The sequence below is a fragment of the Stigmatopora nigra genome, chromosome 16, assembly GCF_051989575.1.
Source record: "Stigmatopora nigra isolate UIUO_SnigA chromosome 16, RoL_Snig_1.1, whole genome shotgun sequence".
NCBI lineage: Eukaryota > Metazoa > Chordata > Actinopteri > Syngnathiformes > Syngnathidae > Stigmatopora > Stigmatopora nigra.
Window position 1 is genome coordinate 10652134 of NC_135523.1, and position 22270 is coordinate 10674403.

At 40.8% G+C, this 22270-nt stretch overlaps 1 protein-coding gene across 2 annotated transcripts; it reads right to left on the reverse strand.

Annotated features, from left to right (window-relative positions):
• Positions 1–2980: 2980 nt before the first annotated feature.
• On the reverse strand, positions 2981–20853 carry pck2 (phosphoenolpyruvate carboxykinase 2 (mitochondrial)). 2 transcript variants are annotated; one of them, XM_077736538.1, is made up of 12 exons: positions 20721–20829; positions 20309–20403; positions 18314–18526; positions 18046–18230; positions 17541–17611; positions 17321–17456; positions 16950–17137; positions 10899–11061; positions 10623–10838; positions 7063–7200; positions 6183–6278; positions 2981–4532 (listed from the first exon to the last, which is right to left on the reverse strand). In XM_077736538.1, the coding sequence occupies exons 1-12, from the start codon at positions 20724–20726 to the stop codon at positions 4060–4062; spliced, it is 1980 nt and encodes a 659-aa protein (XP_077592664.1). In that variant the 5' UTR covers positions 20727–20829; the 3' UTR covers positions 2981–4059. The 2 variants fall into 2 exon arrangements, with proteins under 2 accessions (XP_077592664.1, XP_077592665.1); XM_077736539.1 differs by lacking the exon at positions 20309–20403 and having other exon boundaries at positions 20721–20853.
• Positions 20854–22270: the final 1417 nt, after the last annotated feature.

The following is a 22270-nucleotide window of genomic DNA, read 5'->3' on the forward strand; positions in this document are numbered from 1 at the left end:
GATTATATTACAAGCAAATGTATAATCATGATAAACCCAACAAGAATCATTTCAACCCTCAAAAACTATTTTATGGCTATAAAACCTCTATTGCAACTACACCTGTGATGTAAAAATTGATTTAATAATTATTTTGGAATATAGCCATATTTTACTCACCAAAAATCCTTTTTACCTGTACACAATATCCATCCTCCTTTTATATCGCCATCGAGGCTAATGCTGAAAGTCAAGCCTTTTCTGTTGTATTTCTGGCAAACGTTTTTATTCGATTTAGTGCTGAAAATGTTCGCTCGCGGTTAAAACAGATTTGCTTGCTTTGGAGTTGTCCGACCTATCTTAATTATTTCCGGCTTTTTTTCTTGAAAAGTCCGTCTTGAAAATGGCTTTAAATCAACACAACAATATATTTGCTTGTGCAGCTCGCTCCAAATACAGTTTGGTAGTTTTGGCCCGCCTTATCTATCACCAGCCAATCAAAGTTGGTGAAAGCGATGACGTATCCATACGCCAGCAAGAAGGCAATGACGTACCCGTACGCCTGCGACAAGGCATTGTAGTGTTACCAACTCGGAACCTGATTGGTTAGAGCACGTCCTATTGACGCTTGTTCAATGCAGCAGAGCCTGCAGAACTGATTGTGAAGTCCTTGAAGCAGGTTTCTGGCAACAAATAATGGCTGAAATGTTATTGATTAACTGATTAAATATGAAAACACCTCTGGAAGCAGTGCAACCACGGGGTAAAGCAATGAAGGGAAGCTAACAGACAATTTGGAATTATTGACTAAGTATTGATGGAGAAAGCAGAGAAGGCCTTGATGGCCGTGACAGCCCACCACTGAGGTTCTGCAATGCTTTCTTCTTAATTGCCACATCCATTATGGGATGTTTGAACAGCTTGCATGGTTGCCTTTGGGTCACTGCTTGGTATTGAAAATAGTAGTCAAAAGAATATAAACATTTTCTCAACAAGGCTGCTGTTTGTACTGTAAGTTTTTTAAGAGGCACTAAAAAAAAGGAAAACGATAAGGACACTTCTCTTGAATCTTATAGTGGGTCGGCTCGGTGTTGTCCCGCATCTCATAAGCGCTCATTTTAGCCGTGCTGTAGTCCTTTTGCTTTAATGCTCTGTTAACAAAGGCCATTACAGTGTGAAGGCCATGTGGGAAAAGGAGTTGATACGGCAGTGATGCCCATAGAGGCAAGGTTCTGTAATGCTTTCTTCTTAATTGCCACATCCATTATAGGATTTTTGAACAGCTTCTTGCATGGTTGTCTTTGGATCACTGCTTGGTATTGAAAAGAGTAGTCATAAGAAGATATTAACATTTTCTCTGATAATGTTTGATGAAGCTGTTTAGGTCTAGGCATGGGTGATATGACAAAAAATGTTTTCACTATTAATAAAAACATATCCGTTGTTATCAATAATTAAAACGAGAACCATCATATCTTTTTTTCTCTCAAATTTAAAACTTCAAACTATTGTGATTAACTATATTCTCATTCAATTATGAAGATAAATAGGTTACTTTAAAATAAAAGATAATATAACAATATTTTTAAAGTATTTTTGTAATGTGCAAGAAAGAAAAGAAAACCCATTACACTATAAATAAAACAATAATAATAAAACTTGCAGAAATTTTGACAAGCATCTTTATTTTTATTAATTTTCCTTCAAACCAAAAGTTTCTGTGCAATATGAAATTTGAAAAAAATCAACTGAAAGACTAGATGGCTAGTTTACAAAAATAAATGATATAAATTCACCTCTTCTACTTTTGCAACGTTTTCAGAGCATTTGCATGAAATGGGGAAACTCATTGATATCAAGGAAGACAAAAATTTCAGGATGTCCTCAAATGAGGAGAGTGAAATTTTTAAGGACATTTTCAACAAGGCTGCTCTTTGTTCTTTAAGTTATTTATCACCTAGGTCTTTTTTAGTGATCAGGAAGCATGATTTATGTAGGCAGATGTACTAAACTCTGCGGTCCAATGTTTCTAAAATATACCCAATTCTTAACTCATTTACAGTGAATGATCAGTACACAGGTAAATTGAACAAGCATTCATCAAATTTGATGGCAGCAAATAAGTCAAGTCCAGAGCTGGGTAGTAGTTCATCACATTAACTCAAGTGAGGAAAATGCACTTGCCACGCCATACATTTTACTTGAGTGGATTTGTGAAGGAGCTTTGTATAAGACTTCGATCCTTTGTACCACAGAGCAGAGTTGTTACACAATCGTCTATAAATCTACAGATTATTGAATTGAAACCTTTATTGTCATTGTCCATAAATACATATACATACTTTGTATATTGTACTTCGTACAACGAGATGCATTCCAGGCCCAGCCCAACTGCACAGGTATGACATACTACATACATTTACAATTCAACCAGGCTGCCTGCCAATTTGCCTTCGCTCTAGAATCAGTGTGAAATTGAAAGAATGAGTTAGGTTAGGTTAAGTGGCTTTTCACTCCCTTCGAAAATAACAACAAAAACATTAAAATCAGTACACTCGACCAGTAGGAATACTGACACCATATAAGGTATCGACAAGGTTGGACGAGGGGAGATGTCTCGAGAAATTAGATTAGAATGGTTCAAAATAAATGTCCAGGACTAGCATAAAGAAATTAAGATAGAATAATAGAACAATGACTGCCTCTCACATACGACGGGTGGAATGGGGTCGTAAAGGTCGTAAAAACATTAAAACAAAAAGGTAGAAAGTACACAGTAAAGTATTAGGATATTAAAACGTAATTTTGAAAAAGCTGTAAAAATACAGAAACGAGTAAGAGCGGATGGAGCTACTGCCACCAAAAAAATCACTTTGTTGCAGTAGAAAGAACAGATAGAGATGGGAAAATACATTGTAGTGCTAAATAAAACTGGAACCATACATAGGAAGTCTTCCACAAGGTGAGGACCTTCTGCAGACTAAGGCTGAGGTTGAAAATATACATAATCACCCTCCCAAGTTTATTCACACAGTCCCTCAGCAACAGTAACAGAGTACAACACTCCCAATACTCCCATCGTGGCCTGGTAAGCGCCGGTAGTTCTTTCATCTTTATGGGGAGAGATCTCACGTTCTCCATAATAATAGATGGAATGCTTGGTCAGAAGCGTCGCTTCCCGACACTTTTGCGCAGCTCTGGAATTCCACCGGCATCGAGGTGTTGCTCTTTCTGTTGCGTAGTCTTTACATCTGATCCCATGTATATGACAGCGGCGGCATGGCTGAATGGTTCAAAAATGAACTAGCGGAACGAAACTAAGCTAATAGAACAAGGAAAGTTGTAAAAAGTATAAAGTAAAAAAGAAAGTATTACGAAATATTAAAATGTAAAAAAAAAAAAATTAAAAACATAGAAAGGCAGTAAAACACAAAACGAGTAAGAGTGGACGGAGCTACTGACACCGGCTGCCGCTTGAGCGGCACCATCTTTATCTTGATCTATTAGATTTTATTTTTGTGAGCAGTGGCTCTACTAGTTTTACAAATGAGATGTCAACAATGATCACATGACCCCATTATACCAATCAGACATAAAAAAACAGACATTACCAACAGAAGTTTGCAGCCAAAGCCTTAAGATCATGCCGGTGTCTTAGAAGCGGCAGAAAAAAATTAACTATCTCACATTCAGCGTTGCAGCTAGTGCTACTTGAAAGTGCGGATTTCAAACTCCCTCTTAGTCTCATTCAAGATTTTGGCACATTTTTGGTCTAATACGTAATACGGTGTTCAGTAAAAAATGTTGTTTTGATGTGCTGAGGGAAAAAAAAGCTTTGTTCAACAAAAATCATATGTGCTACTCATTACTTGAGTATTTTTTTCACCGAATATATCTTTTACTTATACCTGAGTAAAATTATTTGGAATGAATGCAACTCTCACTTCAGTAAAACCACCTCTGGTCATTGACAAATGATTACAACAAAGAAAAAAAATCTAGCAATTACAGCCTTCGATGACACCGAATGAGTCAAGTGTCCATGTTTTAATTCAAACATTTACCAAAAAGAGTGAGGTATCAATTGTCAGAGACCCTGTCCTCCAGAGCCTTCAACTCAGCTTCCACCTTAGCAGGCAAGTCAGCCCCCACCTGCTGGCTGAAATACGCTCTTAGCTCCTTGGTCTCGTTCTGCCAGAAGTGCTTTGGAACGTCTAACAGGGCACCCATGTCCACACTGCCGCTTAGGCCCTGAGTGTTGATGGCACCGTCCTCCGGCAGCCAACCAACAATGCTCTTCTTGGCAGCTTCATCATCACTCTCTCGGCCGCAACGCTTAAAGATCCACTCCAGTACACGGGCATTTTCGCCAAAACCTGGCCAGAGGAAAGCACCGCTGCTGGGGTCCTTCCGAAACCAGTTGACATGGAAGATTTTGGGCAGATGAGTTGGAGCCTTTCGTGTCTCCATGCTCAGCCAGTGAGTGAGGTAGTTGCCGAAGTTGTAACCGAAGAACGGCCGCATGGCGAAAGGGTCGTGCATGATCACTTTTCCTAGAAAGATCAAATAATTTGTAAAGGTCACTTAAGGAATGTAGGAATTGCACTTTTGGTATTCACTAAAGCAGTGATTTTCAAACTTTTTTGGCCACCGCCCCCTTCACCGCCGGGCCAAAATGCCAACGCCCCCCTCTTTACCCCTTTCCAACGAACGCTAGAACGACTATATTGCTAAATGTCACAAGAATTGAAAATCACGCACGTATAGTTGCTTTCTGGCAGCTATAAAAACTGACTTGCATGTGGAGAGAAGCTTAAATAAATAGAAGACAGGCGCCTCAGATATTATTCGCTAATTTCGTTTCTTTTAATAGACCAATGCGCAGTTCACCTCGAATCATAAAAATTGATAGCTGATGCATTAAGCCGGTCGCTGTGCGCATACGTCTGTGGTTAAGCGTTGCCGGCGCGCTATTGTGTGCTCCTCTGCGGCTGACTGGATGGTGGTGGTTTCCCCAGTCGCCTGCATCGACGATAAACTCGCGACAATTAGTGATATACGGTATATGCGCGCTGCTCGTGAGCGCTCGAGCAGACAACGTTTCTTGTTTCAATAAAGCTTGTTTTTTGTCGACTTTTTATTACAGACAATCAATTTTTCCGGTCTTTCTACAAACACCAACGTCACATTTTACTGTAATTGCTCCATCGCCCCCTTCACTATTTCAACGCCCCCCATTCGCCTGTTTATTCGTCAGCGCCCCCCTGAAAGTTCACACCACCCCCCGAGGGGCGGTACCGCCCACTTTGAAAACCACTGCACTAAAGGGTCGTAATATTTTTAGTATTTACAGGTGACAAGTAATTTTAAGATATAATAAATGTAAAGATTCTTTCAGTAAATAGTCTTATAATTTGAAGACGTTTTTGCAGCTCCTGACAGAATGATCCCAGCCGTGTTTGAGCGGGTTAAGCGAATGTTTTCACGATTCTGCTCTTTCACCACTTCTAGTCGGCAGGAGTTAGCCGCCTTTGCATGACATCTAGTAATCGTGCTTAGTCGCTCAGGGGTGATGCAATGTTTTCCAGCTCATTTCATATCAAATCCCATATTAAGTGCTCTACATCCTTCAAGATGCTGTTTTTTCCCCCTCTACTGAATCCTGCATTTACACAGATCTGTACTAAGCTGGTTTGTAACAAAGCAGGTCTGCACTAAAAACTGAGAAGATGATACAATGAATATTTTTCCAAACAAAACATTTACTGTTGTGATGAATGAGGTTTCCTAAATAAACGGATATACATTTTAGGCAGTTACTCATCACTTAATTCTTCATTCATTCATCTTCCGTACCGCATATCCTTGCAAGGAGAGCTGGTTTTGCTAAAAACTATCCCAGCTGACTTCTGCAAAAGGCAGGCTACACACTAGCCCTGTCGCCAGTCATCCGTACTACACACAGAGACAAATAACCCTTCGTACTCAATGCTACAAGTGGGAATATAGCTTGCGCATTACCCGCACCGAAATCAGGCGAGTGAACCACTTCACCATCATGCGGCTCACTTAATTTTTCCTTTAATCAAATACTTTTTACCTGTACTTTAGAACTATTTTTGGAAGGCTACTTTACCTTGAGTAATATTATTTTGAAGTAATACTCCTCTTGCTTGAGTGAAATTTTTGAGTGTTTATTTTACCTTGATGCTCAGCAGCTGCTGTGGCTTCTGACCTCATCGAAGCCCCAACAAACACACCGTGTTGCCAGTTGAAAGATTCATAGACCAGAGGAACTCCTGAGGATGATCAAATTTAACAAATGTTACAAATTCTGAACGAACACTCAACAACGGGAGTTATCTGAAACTAATGAATGACTGATTATTGTTGTACTAGAAAAAACTGAAAATTACATACGTACGAATAAATATCAATAATACAGGCAATGCAACACAATTTGTATTTAACACAATTATAGTCAAAGGATGTCTGGTTGTGTGATTCCTTCAGTAGTTAGTCCTTCAGTAGTAGTCATTTTTGTGCTCATGCATCTATCTGTATGATGAAGCGGATTTAATCACGGCTTCACTACATCGCAGTCTTTTTACTGGGGGTAATTTTTTTGTTAATGAATTTGTTTTAATGGTTCCTCCATTTGTAGCAACAGCTGTTGTGGTATTCTTTGGAATAATTTAGTGATTTTCAGATCATGGGGGCAAAGAGATGCATTTTCTACTATAAAATAGAATAAAATGCAACATTGATAAGATAACGAAGCTTGATTCTCCTTTGAGTAAAACGGATGTGGCATCCCAGAAGGGATGTTGTGGACAGCCAAATTTTTATCTTGGTTACAGTACCATTTTTGCTCACCAATCTTATATATTACTTAGAATTCAAGGAATTATTAACATTACAGGCTGAGGAATTATGGCAAATTTATCACACTTAACGGTTTTAGGAGGGCTGTTTTTCGGCTTTCGTTATGATTTTAATGGGTTGAACCATACATTTCACGTCCCACACAATTTTCTTGCATTTAATTACAGGGCGATGAGAAAATCAAAACACAGCACCCACCTTGCGGCCTGCGACCACCAAAGATGATGGCATCAATAGGAACACCCTCTTCGCTCTCCCACTGAGGGTCAATGATAGGGCACTGAGCTGCTGGCGCACAGAAGCGGGAATTGGGGTGGGCACATGCTGTGCCACTACCTGTTTACATCAAGAAGGAAAAGAAACGATTGCCTCTCATCATCATCATCCATTAAGCTTCAATTTAATTTAGAGGACAGTTTATAGAAAAACTGAATTGCTCATATATGCAGGGCGTTACTGGCATGTCACCAGTCTAGAATTGCAATTTCTAGGGAGCTTGCTTGGGGATGCTTTGCTCTATGGGTCACTACCTGTACATTTTTTGTCTCTTCCGTTTAATTTCCGAACAATTTAGGGTAATTTCCTTGTAAACTCATTGGCTCCCATTGGCCATGACATTAATTTGCACACTACCAGTCAAAATGGAATGGACATCTAGTGCCATCAATGGCACTAAAAGATGAGGAGCCCCAGCTAGTCCTTCCTGTGAAAATGAATTATACTTGTATTGTTGTCTGTTACGGCTGTCAGCCAGGGTACACACTATGTAGTTGGGTGTGTTGTTTTGTGTGTGGTTTCTTTTTCTTCTGCAGATACTTGGAGCTGCGGCTCCACCCCTGTGGCAAAGCCCTGCCCAGGCCAACACAGCTGTGACTACTTCCCAATCATCCCTCCTCTAATCAAGATCTACTTCCTGTCCTTATTTAAACCCTTTTATCTTTCAGTTCCACCTGTTTTTTTACCACCCTTGACTTCCTGTGATCGTAGATGCTGAGGCAGCGGAGTCCTTACTTTCTATAGATGGCACTTATTGTAGACACCCCAGTCAGGGTGTCCATATAGTTTCTTGCATTTATACATAGTTTATTCCCCTGTCTAGACTTTTATTACATCAGTTCTGACAGTGGCACCCTTTAGGGCCTTATTTCGTGGGTCCTGTCTGGAAGGGGATAGTTTTTTACTTTTTTTATTTGAGGATGCCACTTTAGTTTCTTTTGCTTCCCCTATTTTAGCCCGTAGTCCAGGTTTTGGTGGACTTTGTTGTTAATAAATTATCATTGAAGGTTATTTGCAGTGTGTGTCTGGATCCTCATTGACTGAAATTTTCTGCTGTGGTAGTTGCGATTCCCTGGTACATCTTACCACCAGGGGGAGTCGTAACATAGTCCATGGATGGCAATAAGTCAAATTTTAGTCACTTCTTTATTGATTTTAAGGAAATTACAGGACACTTGCAGTTAGACCTGGCCGATAAAACGGTAATACTAATTGTTTTAACTAGTTCAGGCAATGGTGTTTTTAAGTTGTTTAGTTACCTGATATGTTTTGGTGTGTTATTTCCGAATCACTGGTGTAAATGTGGTCCTATTTATTTACGAAAATACACAGTAAACCTCGGTGCTTGGTGTGTTTGCAACATGTTTAAGTACGTAAAGAATGTACTTTTTGGTGCTACTACGAGTCTGAACAGATTCTGTTTTCGTTAAAATAATACAGCTCTGTGAAAATGATTACGTACCATGGTGATTTAAAACAATGTGCAATATAATATTAGTCTTTCTTTAGAAGTCTAATTTAATCGTAAACTTCACTACTATAATTTCCAAAACCAGTTGTTAATATTTGTGCATTTTTGTAAAATGTTTTGGTAAGGTTTTTCAATTAATCTAGACAAAGGAAAGACATGGTTATTTAGAGCTAAGCATGCTATAATTTTAATGGTCTGGCCCACGACGTCTACCTAGGGGTTGTATGTGGCACGCGATGTGAAATGAGTTTGAAATCTTTTGACAACATTGTTATCAAGGAGTTTGCATGCAGAAGAGTAATGACAAAGAATTATGATTAAAGCGGCGCTAGAAGTAGAGTCAGCACCTCAGTGCTTACATGACACACTATATTGGTGCATTCAGGACTCAGCTCTCTCACCAGCGGTTTCCATATTTTAGCTCACAGGTTAGCGGAGAGCCTTATGCACAAATCATAAGAGCCTCACTGGCTCTCAAGCCAAAGGTTTCCTACCCATGCACTAAAAGATCCAAGTGAAGTCTCCTTTGAGTACTTTATGTGCAATTATGAACGCATAAGAGGCACACCGAGTAAAGTAATTTACTTATTTGCAATAATTTTAAGTTTTCATTTCGAAAGAAAACACTGCCTGTAGATTTTGGGAGGGTATTCAGGTCACTTCCTATTTTCATATTTGGTCATTTTTACCCCAGTTGAAATGAATAAGACCATTAAAAATAAATGGGTGTTTTTGTCAAATGACATTTTTCACGAAAACTGCAGAAAACTTGTGCGCAATGATATCATGATTTTTTGGGCGGATAAATTATGTGAAATTGATAAAAATGAAGGATGATATGTGTCTAAATTAGAACATTTTAATATTATTGCCATTGTAAAGGAGTGGGTTTTTTAGGTAAAAAACGACTTTTTTGTCTGCTACTGTAAACATGTGAGGTAAAATCGACAGGCTCTTCACTCGTGTATATAAGTGGATAGGACACACTAAATATAATTTTATACGTGGGAGAACTCCCATGTTCACAAGTTAATAGTGAACTCTTTCATTGCATAAGTAATCATTTGCAGCATGAAGAACATTATACAAGGCTGATAGAACACCATTGCGTTATCTGGCAGTAATCTCGACCTATGTTCCCAAATGTGATGTTGTGCATTGGTAATTTAAACATGCACATTGGACTTAAGCTAAAAGCAAACATACCCTCTTTTCATCCTATTGAGGTCTGCAAGACAGAACACAAAACGGAGTTTTTTGAGAGCATACGTTCAGAAACCTTTGAAATCAGTGTATAAGTGTTTCATTGTTGTGAAACGTCCTTCTGACTTTAAATCAGATTAAATAAAGGTGTTGATGTAGGTAGTCATAATTATTGAACCCCCCCCCCCCCCACCCCCCCACACACACACCCCTTGTGAGGATGAAGTGATTCAGAAAATGAATGAATGAAATACAGAAAAAGTTCTTAAAATAGTACATGAATACATGTATCAAAACTAAACTTCTGAGTGCATCATATGATACGATACAATACTATATGCAATGGAAGGCTCACGATAACATCTTACAATATGGCGATAAAACAATTAGCAACATGTGGATTAGAAAGTTATTCTATGATATTCTATAATACAATTAAAAACCGAAAAGCGTTTTAAAGCCTCCTGCTGTGAATTAAAATAAGTTAATCGGTTCAAATGAACATTCATTCGCTAGCATCCCTCCCACTTGAAACGAATTGGACATCAATAGTAGTCAATTGAATCTAATTAAGTAATTTTGTAGTATTTCAATTCATTTCTTGTTGATTTTCCATAATTCAAAATCAACAGGAAGGGCCCTGTATTTGCCCCTAAAAAGAACAAGAAATGAGCTGTAAATGCCCCTAAAATTAACAGGAAGTGACCTGTAAATGCCCCCCAAAAACCACAAAGACTAGCTTAGAATGATTTTTTTCACTGTCGCCGAGTTGGTGTGTAAAATTTTACCAGGTAGAAAATAAAAATACCATGCTTCCAGGTTTTGCCATGCCAGTCTGTCAGTGTGATGCCATCCGCAGGAGTGTCAAGACCTTCCCACCATATTCCTCCGTCACTGGTCTCGCCAACATTGGTGAACACCGTGTTTTTGGCAATGGTGCTCATGGCGTAAGGGTTAGTCTTATAGGAGGTTCCCGGGGCAACACCAAAGAAGCCATTCTCAGGGTTAATGGCTCTCAGCTTTCCTACGAGGTGGTAAGCCAATTGAAGCATCAGACAGGGGAGTCAAGTCAATTTGGTCTTACCTTGGGCATCAAATTTCATCCAGGCTATGTCGTCTCCGACGCACTCCACTTTCCAACCTGGCAGGGCTGGTTTCATCATGGCCAAGTTGGTTTTACCACAGGCACTTGGGAATGCGGCTGCCACATACCGCTTCACTCCCTCAGGGTTAGTGATGCCCAGAATCTAAGGACGGAAGATCTCTTTTGTAAGTATATTTGGCACAAAATGTTTTTTGGTATGAGGTTGATGAAATGTTCCTCAACCATCAATAATCAATGTTGCTAAGTGATAGACTAGGAATAGCACAATGAAAGGATTATCAATGGTTATTTCACAATGTACACTATTGTTAGGTAAAAGGAGTACCACATATTCCTATACATTCTGGTCATTTGATAAAACTCTGGTCATCCAGTAGAAAGTAAGGGTATCACAATACACATCATTAGCCCGAATAAAAAACGATCCTGATAAGGCGACACCTTCTTTTTCAAAACTCCACCTTGAAAAGACGTTTGGAACGCCAAATTCAATTTTTGTAGACAGAATAATGACAGTACATCTGAAACAAATGATTATAATATATTCAAGAGAAATAGTTATTATTTTGCCTCATTCAAATAATGCAAAAAATTAAGTGCAATGGCCTTTGAAAGTGAATGGCTTCTGGGTTTTTTTAAGTGTTAATTAACCAATCTAAGTAGACAAAACAACAAAATTGCAATAACTGCATTAACCATCAGTGTTCAGGATTTGGTTTAGATATCTGGCACCATCTAGCGTTGTTATTGGATTTAGACCTCGAATATAAGACGACCTACACAATTGCCAGTCTTATTTCAATGCAAAAAAACACGGTCTCATATTAAGGCAAATACCATATCGGGCTGTCTTGAACCCTTTTGGTATAGAATGCTTGGGTCACTTGCATATTCATCAGGTTTTTGATTAAAGTTATTTTCAGCGCTCTCTAAGCACCGTGTCCTGACCAAAAGCCCTGTGGGACTTTCCTCATTGAAGGATTAAGTGCCAGACACTTGGTGATATGAAGTTTAGACTTTAGAGCAGCGGTCTCAAATCGGTCCTCAGAGGGCCGCAAGGGTAGAGGTTTTCATTCAAACCGAATAAGCGGGACAGCTTTTGCAAGTGTAGTCAGTTTATTGCGGCCAGGTGCTACTTATTTTTGAAGACCTTTCATTGGTTAAACTGTCGACACTGGATCGGTTGAAACAAAGACCAGGACCTACTTCGGCCCTTTGAGGAATCGGCTTGAGAACCCTGCTTTACAAGCATAAGATTTTAAAGTTGAATTACATTTATGTTCAGGATGTTGTTGCTAAGGATTCAAGGCTTACTGTTTTGCTTGTTTATTTATCATTTTAGGATTTTTATTCCAATGTTCCTTGGAGCTTTGTTGTCTCGGTCTTTGTGCCTCTGCCATGGCAAACAGATGGTAGGTGAGGAACCAGACAAAGAATGACTTAAAATACCCCCACCCCCCTCCCCCTATGACGAGTCCGAACTATGAACTCAGTTTTCATCACTCAGACGTGGGTCACTAGTGTGGCCGAGCGGTCCAAGGCACTGGACTGTGGCTCCAGTCTCACAGGAGTGGTGGGAAGACCATTAGAGGGTATTATGGTTAAGTGTTATGGTTAAGTTTTTTTTTCTTTTGGAGCAGATTTTTTCCCCTTTTTATTGGTGGCAAAAGTTTGTCACAATCAGCTATTGCCTGGTTTCCTGTTGAGAAGTAGATGCTCAAACGGTGAGGGCTCAGAGCCAAAACAAGTTGCTGAGGACACCTCTTACCAGGAACTTCCACGAGATGTTCCAGACCTATATGGCACAACTAAAGGCTCGGGAGGCTCGAATGGAGCAAGAGTCTGCATGACAGTGGAAGTCCATTCAACATCAATTTATTCTCCTACAGTAAAAGGTTTACCTGTGTGGATGTGCTTTCCAAACCTGTTTCAAACCAGTGGTAGATCTTGTGCTGGCAACGACCCTGCCCTGCCTCCAAAACAATGCCTAAGTTCCGGGCCAGGTCAATATAGTGTAGGTGGCTGAAGTGGAAGACCCGTGTTATCGAATGCGTAACCATTTTGTCAGACCTAGTTCCGGCTAAAGGTGATTGCAATGTGGTGTCTCAAACCATGGCAAATCAACAAGAAATGGTAACCTTTATGGCTTCCCTGCCTTTTTATGATGCAGATATTGAGGTGTAGCCAAGTAAGGTGATTAAGTCTAGGATGCAAAATAGGCAGGATAGGTTTCAGTTTGGAGTTATTCCGAGTCAAAGGGAATCTAGTCCGGAATGTCTTGAGCAGCCTCCTTGCATTCCTCAAAATATAGGTGAGATGCAGTGACAAGACCCATCATTGGTTCCCTCTTTCAGCAAACCAAGGCCATAGATCAGCCAGATGGTGGTGGCTCAGGCAAGTTGGGGAATGGGTTCTTTGTTAAGAACGGGGCATTATGCAAAGGTGCAGAACTAAGGATAGTGGTGCCAAAGGTCGTCAAAAGACCATTGCCAGAGTCACTAGGCACAGCAAGAAGAGGCCACGTGGGTTCCCATTCCCATGGACTCACTTCTTGTGGGAAGGTCCAGGGAGGTTGGGTGTGCAGGCAGTTGGGTAGCAGCCATAGGGAGGATCCTTGGTGGTCAAATCCCCTGCTGCAGAAGCTGGCTCTTGGGACGTGGGATATCACGTCTTGATCGTCACTACTGCAGCCGTTGTTAGGGTTCGCCGTTGTTTCCCCAACTCCTGTCCTTCCCTCTAAGCCAGAGCCAAAATTTGCCTTTCTCTGCCTTCCCTGTCAGCTCTTTTATGGCCTTCCTCAGGTTGCCTCCAGTCACCCCTGCGGCTCCGAGGAGGAGTGTTGTTGACAGCCCGACGTAGCCTCAGCAGCCAACCACAACTAGGTACATGGTGCACTTCCAGCCAATTTACTGGCACTCAGCTGCCAGCTCTATGTATTTGGCTTTCTTTTGCTCAAAGGCGGCCTCAATGCTATCCTCCGATGGTACTGCAAGTTCTATGAGCTGCGCTGCTCTTGCTTTGGAGGACCATACCACAATGTCCCGGCGGGGTGATGTGGTAATGATTTAAAGACCAATGAACCAGGCTACTTTAGTAGTATGCAACTCTGGTGGTCTCTGAGGCAAAAATGTGGGCATGGAGGAATTCGGTGAGGCTATTGAGAACACAATACGGATGGCTTGAGACAAAGTTTCAATAATGAACACCAAGTTGGGGTATAATGGTCTCCATATATGCACTTGGCACAAGAACCCCAGGCTACATTAGTGATATGCAGCTCTGGTAGTCTCTGAGGCAAAAATGTGGGCATGGAGAAATTCAGTGAGGCAATTGAGAACACATTCCGGGTGGCTTGAGACACAGTTTGGCTAGGGACTGAAGTAGATTCTCTGGATTTCAAATCTAGTGACAGTTATTCAGGAGAGAAGGGTCCTTTCTAAAGTCAAAACTCAGATTCAGAAGATGTATGATTTTCGTCCTGACTGCGGAAAAGTGGAGAAGGTCTATACCCTCAGCAGGGTTTTTAGAGGGCCATTGTAGTTCACAAATCAGTCATTTTAGGCACTTGAAGAAAGCATTAGACCGTCCCTTCTGAGGAGTCCAATGTAACTTGCTTTTGGAGTCTGGGGTACCAGAACCTGCCTTACCAGTGTTAGAGTTTGGTCCGTAACTCATATCTATTTCCAGGCAGGAGTGGACTCCGTGAAGACTGTCCTATGTCACTGATTCTGTTCAAAACTTTTCTGGACAGAACATCTAGGCAAAGCGGATGCGTTCAGGGTGTCCGGTTTGTTGGCCCTAGTATTGCATCTCTGCTTTTTGCAGATGATGTAGTTCTGTTAGCTTTAACAGGGCACGATCTTCAACTCTCAGACGGCTGTACCAAGACTGGTGCTGCAACAGTAGGATCATTAACACTCACTTCTCCTGATGTAGCGCTCTTGGCAGTTCTGTGCAGGCCTTTCTATCTACCAAGGTAGCTAACGGTAATCATTGTAATGGGTGTTTAAATCCCACCGGATGTTAACCTCAGCACAGCACCTAGTCTCCTACTCGCAACTGAATACAAACAGCAGCTTGACCACCCCGATGGAGTCCTTATTGTTATCAGTGACTTCAACCAAGCATGTTTAAAGACTGTTCTGCCTACGTTTATTCAATACGTGAAGTGTCACATCAGGAGAGACAAAACTCTAGACCATGTTTATTCCAACATTAAAGATGCTCATAGAGCCACACTCCTCCCTCACCTTGTTGGACCCGGCCATTTCTGCCTGTGCCTCGCCCCCTCAGACACCCCACTTCCGCCGGAGGCTAACAAGGCCACAAGGAAAGAGAATAAAAACATTGCCCGAGGACACCTTTTCTCAGCTGCATGACTGTTTTTCCTGCACCGATTGGGAACTTTTTGAACACCACAACCTCCAGAACTACACAGACACTGTACTTTCCTATTTAAAAAATTGCATGGACACTGTCACTGTTAATAAATATATCTGGGTTTTTACCAACCAAAAACATTGGATGACCAGAGAGACTCAGGCACTCCTTAAACGTTGTAACACCGCCTTCAGGTCAAGTTACAATAGAGAGCTGCCAGAGCAGACTCAAAGAGAGCCATTAAAAAGGCCAAGGCAGCATATACAAGAAAAAAATAAGGAGCCCTTCACAGAAAATAACCCAAAGAAGATGAGGCAGGGAATATGACACATTACCAACTATAATAAAAATAACGTCTTTTAACATGTATGCTTTACTAGCAGAGGGACTGAACCATTTCTTTGCCCGCTTTGAGATTGACAAATCAGATTCAGTCTCAACACATCCACCAGCTTGCAGCAGTACACTGAATCTTCAGGAATATGAAGTAAGACAGGTACTGCGGACTGTGAACACCAGGAAGGCTTCTGGCCCGGACAGAATACCTGGGAAGGTGCTCAAACCAAGAAAACTAAACAAATAATTCTGGATTTTCACAATCGCAGCACAGATCTGGCCCCACTCCTCATAAATTGAGTATGCGTAGACAGGGTCGAGACCTTCAAATTCCTAGGAGTCCACGTCAGGGACAAGCTCTCCTGGTCTACCAACACCACAGCAGTGGTGAAGAAGGCCCAGAAACGACTCAATTTCCTGAGGGTACTCAGGAGGAACAACTTGGACACTAAGCTTCTGGTAACCTTCTAAAGAACCACTGTGGAGTGCACCCTGACATACTGCATTACAGTGTGGTACGCTGGAAGCACAGCAACAGACAGAAAGACCAGGCAGAGAGTGATCAACACTGATCAGAAGATCATCGGCTGCTCTCTACCCTCACTGGAAGACATTGCTAGCCCTCGCTACCTAAAGCAGGTCTCACAAAAGACGCACTAATGGACTTAGGGCCAGTTTTTTTTTTACCTAGAGCCATCAGGGCTCTGAACTTGCTCTAGCACGACGGACAATCCCTTCTGTGCAATAACTTCAGGGTTTGCAATAAAATGTGCAATATCTTAGATGATGCAATATTTTAGAATTACTTCCCCGGCCGGATGTGACTTTTTAAATTACTAATTCATGTTTTTACTGGGAAACGCGCACGCTTCATCCCACATCCCCAAAACATGCAGGGTATACTGGTTGAAGACTCTAAATTTCCCCTAGGTAAGAGTGCAATCATGAATTGTTGTTTATTTCACTGTGACCTGTGATTGGCTTGGCACTGATTCAGAGTATCCCCTTTCTGGAGCCTTTAGTTGGCTGGCATTTGCTCCAACTCCCCTCAAAACACTTGTAAGGAAATGAATGAATGTTACATTGTTTGCCTTTTTTCCACATTTTTTTTTCTTTACCGAAAATTAACTGAACTGAGCATTTCTAGAACCAAAGCAAAATTTAATTTCGTTTTACTTTTGAACACCTAGTAAAAATATATGGGGGAGCTAAACCTGAAAATATCATTATATAGATCTCTACCACATATTTTCACCTATTGCAGGTTGGTGTGGAGCATTTTCCCAACAAAAAATGTGGTTTATCTATGCTCACCAACATATGTTCCGCCAGCCATCCCTCATCCTTTGCAATACGTGAGGCAATACGGAGAGCAAAACACTTCTTGCCGAGGAGGGAGTTTCCTCCATAACCACTGCCATAAGACAAGATCTGCCTTGTGTCTGGCAGGTGAGAGATCAGCACCTTGTCTGGGTTGCAGGGCCATGCGTTCACCAGTGGAGCTGAAGATAAAAACTTATCAGAATTAGTGGAAACTTCAGCAATACAGATCTCTAGTTCTAGATCTATGCAATCATAATTCTGAATGGTAATCAAAACTAATCTCTAACATTAATAGAAAAATAAACATTCCATTTTTCAAAAATTACTTAATAGATAATAAAAATTGGTTGATAACTGCCTACCTTTCAATGGAAAAGGCCGTCCCAAAGAATGCTGACAACGGACAAATTCCACTCCCTCAGAAAGTTTATTTAGAGCTGGTGTGCCCATACGGGTCATGATGCCCATGCTGGCCACAACATATGGCGAGTCAGTTACCTTTGATGAAGAAATGATGTTACTTTCTACTTCTATGAATTATATCATAGTATAACTACACAAATGAGTGATATTATATTGTACCTGCACACCATATTTAGCAAGACTGGAACCCACTGGACCCATACTAAAAGGAATAACATACATGGTACGACCTAGTGAAGAGAAAAAGAGCATGCTTAAAAAATCTAAACAAAGATCTTCAGTCTTTTATTTTTAAATTTAAACAGTGGTACATTTACTAATTGAAGTATTTTGTTCCAGAAGTGGAACTAACTTTTTGAAAATAGAGCCGCATTTTACATGTAAATTCTCAAATTCATTCCACACTGTCAATATACTACCCGTCTCGCTCTGGCTGCATATACACACCCGCATACGCAACAGGGGCGCACCCGCCGCCCCCTCACCCATCCTACCTACTGTTTCTACCCCCCACTCACTCACACACACACACACACACACAAACCTATACCCACAGTCAACCGCAATCTGCAATATTCGAAGGGTTTCTTTATTTTGTTTGTGGAATCATTCGTAAGTAGGTACCACTGTATTTGATGAAAGCAATATCAATTCAATGACATGCCTGTCATGCATCCTGGGAAACGCTCCTGTCTTGCCTTCTCCCAGTCAGACTCGCTCATCCAACTGCCTAGTTGACTTTTGGCTCCTCCAGTGGGAATCGGAATGGTGTCCCCCTGGTTTTTGGTCACAATCACCGTCTTGCTTTCCACCCGAGCCACGTCTTTCGGGTCAGTGCGTGCCAACCAGCTGTCACAATAACCATAAGGTGGAGTCTCGATACTAATGCGTATCTAGTAAGATCACAAACTTTAATTGTAAATGTCCTTTACCAGTTTTCATATTTTGGGAGTTTCTTAACCATCCCTTCCTTCTCTAGGCCTGCATAGATATTGGCCGTCTCCTCCGGCGTGCCAGTTACAATATGCACACCACTGGGTTTGCACTCATCCACTGCACCCTTCACAAAGTCTGCCACCTCAGCAGGCAATGAATGAAGTGAGGCCAAGGACCGGAGCCGGAAACTGATATTGACAGCCTCCTTCCTGATATACAGAAAGAAAGAAATTAGTTATGCCTTTTTTTCCAGGTAGTAAAAGTGAAAAGGTTAAAGGAATGTCTCCAATCCGATTAATTGATCAGAATTAGGGTCCAATCACCAACACTTTCAGAGAATAGAAATCAGGTGAAAAAGATCGATTTAAAATATATTTGTTTTTATTTTTAAGAGCTACAGACTACAAAAAGTATTAGGTATAATAACCAAAAGAAACAAAAACACTGGTTTTGTCCTATACAAAAGGGGTCTCCAACCTGGTCCGGTCCATAAGGGCTGCTATGGGTCCTGGTTTTTGTTACAACAGACCAAGCAAAGACAGTTGAACCAATCAGGTTCTGTTAGAACAAGCGCCCCCTGACTGCAATCAGTTGATTAGACTTGTCAATCACTGGATTTGTGTTGATTAGGAATGAAATCATGAAGTCAAAGCGGTGCAATTGTTTGAAAACCACTAAGATAAAACATTAAAACATGCAAAAATGGAAGTAAACACCGGCAGTGCCTTACAGTAATACCTTGAGATACAAGCTTAATGCATTCCAGGTTAGTGCGCATATGTCAATTCATTCTTATCGCGAATAATTTTTTCTCGGATATAATAACTAAAGACAAATTAATCCATTCCACCCTCTGAAAAAAACCAACAAATCGGATATTGCAATGGAAAAACATTTTTAATTGTTCTAATTCACCACCTACGCTCAAAAGGTATCAAATACCTATATAGTGGTTATGATCTGCAATAAAATATGACATTATTATGTACAGTACTGTATTGAGTTCTGACCTTCATGACAAACGGTAGCAGCTAACATTGGTGTGTGCGGGGGTGGAGGAAGGACTTGATGGCAACACGTTCAGTTGGCTACAACTCAGTGAAACTATGTAACATAATCATTGAATTTGACTTACAGGAAGTAAACACACCTTTGTTGTGCTATAACCGAGGCAAAGGTGTTCATGTATTCTGCCGCGGCTTCGAGTCGGAAGTTGCTGCTTTCACATGCCTCACAACCATGGGTATCCCACTTCGTTTTTAAAAAATTATCAAACCAGCCACGACTCGCTTTAAAGATTTCCGCTGGCCCACTCGGCGAACTGTCCTTCGGCCAGACGTCCGCCGGCCAAACGCCCACTCGGCGAACTGTCCTTCAGCCAGACGTCCGCCGGCAAAAGGTCTTCCGGCTATTCGTCCGGTCGCGAAAGCCTGTGGCTGTTTTTTAAATTAATTTATTTTAGCCTGGAGATAGATTCCTGCTAGCAAATGAGAGGTCAACAGGGGGTTGGGAAATAACCAATAGTAAATAACTCTAGAACATAAATTACAACAAAAAAAATACTTGTATTGCTACACTCCTAATTGAAGTCCCACTGTTGTGTCAGAATGTAGTACAGTTGTAGCTCTACATACAAGCATTTCGAGATAAGGGGAAAGTCCTTTTAAATAAATGAAAAATAGCCACGTGTCAAATGTCGTGTGCTGTCTCTGAAAGCGTTAAAGTTAACTTTTCATGCACAAGCGTTGATATACTAAATTATTATCTAAACCTCATATTTTTTTAAGGCGTCGCTATTCACACTATCACGAACGGCTGGACTACATCAAATACCTTTCGGGTTTTTACTATGGCCATTTGTTCCAACACAGCGGCGCATTTTAAGAAAATTAAGGTTGTTGGATTTTTCCAAAAAGTTAGAAACCATACTTACATGAATGTAATAATTTCGAGTGCAAATGACATTTAATGGACAAAGCAGTATTGCTTACCTTCGTATAACTCCCAGGAAAGGGCAAGACATCTTCGGTATAGAATACATCGTTGAAGTGGTGAAATAAAAGCGTGAGGTTGAGGTAATTGTAGGCTAACCAGGGAAGATAAATGTTTGTTAGAGTTGCTTGCAGCTCATATCTGAACCCGGAGCGGACCTTGTACTTTGCTCAGCGACATACTGATGTGAGCACATTGGATGTTAATGTCAACTTCGTGCATGAATTAATTGATAACCCACCCTCCTCCCGTAGGTGTAGCTTCGCTCGTTATAGTTACAAACGGTGGTTCTTAAAAAAAAAAAAAAAAAAAAAAGATCTCGGTTAATGAGCGCAAAATATGTCCACAAGTAGTTTACTTGCCCTCAGTGTGTGTCCTGAACACAGCCGTATTTTCACTCTTTTTACCCACCCCCATCCTCGTCAATTCCTTCAAGTCAAACCGGCGGCTGGCTGACGCAAGTTTCCAAAGTTCCTACAGCAGTTCCAGCTGACCAACCTATAGAAAACAGACTGGGCCGCCAGGGCGCGTATAGTTGCTCGAACCCGGAAGTAGACACTCATTGTGAATGCAAAACACCTAATTTAAACAAAAGCAATACGCACTTAACACGAAGGGCACATATTTACGTTTCAATACTTCCCAGTGGTCTCAACGGGCTAGGTGTGTTGTTTCATTCTGACCTAAGTCATTTGAAGTGGATCGGTAACCAGTCTATACATCTGCCTAAAGGTCTATGGTCGCACTCAAGAGGGTGCAACAAGCTCCCAACTTCATTATAGGTGTATTTTATTTTCTGGTGGGAAGTAACGCATTGCAATTGTTAAATTGCTAAATCCTAAATTACTATCATTCCATTACTTCAGTAACTCTGAGACACAAATGCATTTCTAAGATTAGTTACACAACGCCAGAGTTTTTACTTTTAATTGAGTAGATTTGTGAAAATGAAACACTACTCTTACTCTGCCAAGTTAGGCTACATTACAATTGTCTTCTTTATTCAAGGTTGCATTTCACTTTAATTTTACCAGATGCCCACAGTGGCTCTAGTAAAAAATAAAATAAAAACATTTTTAAAAAGAGTGCAAGTAAGGCCTGGGTGCCAACTGCAACCAGCTGCCCAGTTTTTATTGAGCTGCAATAAATGATCAAAATACTGATTGTGGCCTGCAAAAAAAGGTTACATTCAGCCTATAATCTGTGGCACTTTTCAGTTTTCTCACTAAATAGAGTCACTTAAACATTACCTCTCCATTAGCACAGGGGGTTCTGGAGATGAACAACAGCTTACACTTGTGCTTCGGGGCAATATAGTGTCCAAACCAGACTACTATGCAGGTGGGAGGAAACCAGCGCACCTGGAGAAAACCCACGCAGGCCCAGAGAACTTGCAAACTCCCAATAGGTGGACGAACCTGGATCTGAAAGCACAACCCCAGAACTGTACGCACACTTTATGCCGTGATAGGGTGCATCAACGTTTTGCAGAGTAAAACTACTTACTGCTCAGATTAAAACAACTTATTGCTGAATAAAGTCTGACTTGGACTTTCAATAAACTTAACTATAATCATGCCCCCACGAACACCATAAAAATCTTGCCAAAAATGCTGAGTTGCCGTTTAATATACCCGAGTATATTAAACGGCAACTCAGCTTTTTGCAAGATTTGTATAGTGTTCAAGAGGGCATGATTATAGATACTTAAGTTCATTAAAATTATACCAGGGGTATATTAAATGGCGCACCGACGGGAGGCTCAAAAAAGCAAAAATCATTTCATATATTAAACGGAAAAACACGGTAAAACAGGTCAATCAATAAAAGCTTTGACAATGTTTTGTTTCTCTTTGAAAAACTTTTATGACTGTCAGATCACATGAGCAATTCTTTATACTGCCAACACTAGACTTCTACTCTGTTCACAGATTGCTGTGAAGAATCCTATGCAACCCTCA